At 42.7% G+C, this 2,500-nt stretch overlaps 1 protein-coding gene across 1 annotated transcript in view; it reads left to right on the top strand.

Moving 5' to 3' along the window:
• LOC119578191 overlaps nt 1-2,500 on the top strand; it is a 13,610-nt gene that overhangs the window by 7,476 nt on the left and 3,634 nt on the right. Inside the window, exon 9 of the mRNA XM_037925927.1 lies at nt 344-427. Within this exon, the coding sequence (XP_037781855.1) occupies nt 344-427 (84 nt within the window). The remainder of the gene's footprint in view (nt 1-343; nt 428-2,500) is intronic.

Here is a 2,500-nt window from a genome sequence, read left to right as displayed (position 1 = left end):
CACACTGTTGGTTTGACTTCGGGCCCCCCATGGGAAAGGTTTGTCATCTCATACTGACGTATGCCTTATGGTACGTTTTTCGGGCCCTTTGAGTGTGATCAGATTTCTATTTTTTCCTTAGAAATTTTCAAAAGTGAAACCCTAGCAAGAGGCACCCCAAAGATCTATTTTCCCAAATACCCTTGCTGAGGCTTCTTTCGAATTGTCTCGTGGTCGTGTTTGCGTATCCCAAATGAGATGGTATCCATAAAAAACTGAATTTTAAATTACGCCGTTGCAAGGTTTACGTTCGTTTAAGAAAATCACAATTTTTCATCGCCCCCTGCTTTGAAAAAATTTTTAGCGTCCGAAGACACTTTGAGACACAGAAAAACTCTCCAGAGCCCCTAGACATAAAAAACCTTTGCGGGGGGAACCTCCCAGCTCGGTTGTGTAGTGGGGGCCCATTTTTTGTTTCTCAATTAAAATTTTTTTTTGTAGAAACCCATTTTTGTATACACGCAAGCACAACCAGCTTTGTATCCAGACTGTACGGATCCGTCGGCGTAACCTTATGCAATCACCCTAGATTCTTTTGGTTCCGTTACGTTGCAGCGAAATTTTTTTTCAACAAAATTATGCCCCCTGTTTTTTTGGGGTAGACATGTAAGGTCAGATAAATTAAATTTTTTCCCATGGTGGAAGGGAGCGATTTTTGGTTTTTACAAATTTGGAACTTTGGGTTTTTAAGTTCTGGAGATTTTTTGGGATCAGAGGGGGGCGCCTGTTGTGATTTTCCGTTACTTGCGTGATTTTATGTTCAGTTGTTTTTGGAAACTGAGAGATACGGGGGTTTCCCCCAAGCTTTTACCCCAAAAAATGGGGGAAATAAAATTTTTCTATCAGAAAGGTGGTAAGTTTTTTTTTCGATTCCCTGTTTAATCCTTTCTTTTCTCGGGGCCCGAGGAAATCCCCATAGCTTTATTTTGCCACCCCCAAACTACCCATTTCTGATTCCTTACATGAACAATGGTGCATGGTAGTCTACAATGACCTTATAAAAACCAAGTAAAAACAGTCTAGCGACTTAAACCATTGTGCCATGTTCTCTTCGACAAAAACTTTCAAAGGTTTCAATCTTCCCAGAGTCCTTTTTTTTGAGAGAGGGCAGGTCCGCACATTTACATTCACCCCGAGATTTTATACTTGTGGCTTGTCAAGCTCCCGGGCACCTATCGAAAAGTGGGTGGGGGGGATACTGGGTTTGAGCCTTTTTTTCAGCGGAAATGACTAATCCACACCATGAGCCTTTTCTGTTTTATTCGTCGAGAATTTTTGCATCCCCACTTGTGATGATGCTTTTGAGATATGTCATCGCAAGGGATTAAGGATTACCACCCCAATGGGATTCTGCCACCCCTTGGCATGGGACATTGAAACATAGGGGAGAACTCCTCCCCCGTGGCGTCCCAAGTTCAAAAAACTGTGAAATGGAACTTTTTATCCCCTGAAAGGGCACTTTCAGATCTATTCGAGAATCATTTTAATCCAGTTCGATCTTTCACTTAAACCCCTTTTCCCGGGAATAAAATAGGGAGTTTGGACCGTAGAGTTAATTCCTGATTTACGAAAATGATATATCAACGTTTCATCTATTGTACAAGTAGATTTTTACTTTAAGAGAGATACGATCTTTTTTTCTTCTTTTGTTTGGAAAAATTTCATTAGTCCCAGATGCAATTATCACAGCAGCATAGCAGAAAGTGAAGAATCAGTCCTTCTGCATCCGACTTCCGAAACCCCGAAAAATTGCCGTAGATCCATTGCCTTTTATTTCCGATATCGAACATTCCTACGCGTACCATCTGCAAATTATCAACTTCATTTCGTTCCTAACTTTAAGCATTAACGAAATCCCCAAAATATATTTCCATCATTTATATGTTTCCATTAATTTTGTTATCAGGAGAATCGAACATCGAAGCTTTAGAGGGCGTGGGCCCAGCTACGGGCGGAGGGGGGGGGGGGAGGGGCGGGCCAAGAGTCAAAGGGGGGGGTGGAGGAGACGTGACAGAACGAAGGCGCCCTGGTGAGATCCCAACCCTCGCGAAATGACATCCAACGAATCCGGAAGCTGCTGTAAGAGGAGGCGTCGGGAGGCAGAAGGAGAGCGATAGGGAGGGGGTAGAGAGACTGAGAGGGAGAGAGAGAGAGAGAGAGAGGGGAGGGGGGGGGGAGGGAGATGGGGAAGGGGAAAATTTGGGGAGAAATAGAAAGAAAAAAGGACAGGAAAAAGGGGAAAAAAGAGGAGGAAAAATGGAAGAAGAGAGGGGGGAGAGAGAGAGAGAGGGGAGAAGAAGAGAGGGGGGAGGGAGGGAGGGAGGGAGGGAGGAGGGAACTTTCTTCTCCCCTCTCTCTCTTCTCTCTTCTCTCTCTTATATATTATATAATTTTTATATTTATATATATATATAACATATATATGTATTGTATATGTATTGTATATGTAATAAAATACATA

This window comes from Penaeus monodon, chromosome 10 (assembly GCF_015228065.2).
Source record: "Penaeus monodon isolate SGIC_2016 chromosome 10, NSTDA_Pmon_1, whole genome shotgun sequence".
Classification (NCBI taxonomy): Eukaryota; Metazoa; Arthropoda; class Malacostraca; order Decapoda; family Penaeidae; genus Penaeus; species Penaeus monodon.
The sequence above is the reverse complement of the archived record's forward strand: the minus strand, read 5'-3'. Positions and strand labels throughout refer to the sequence as shown.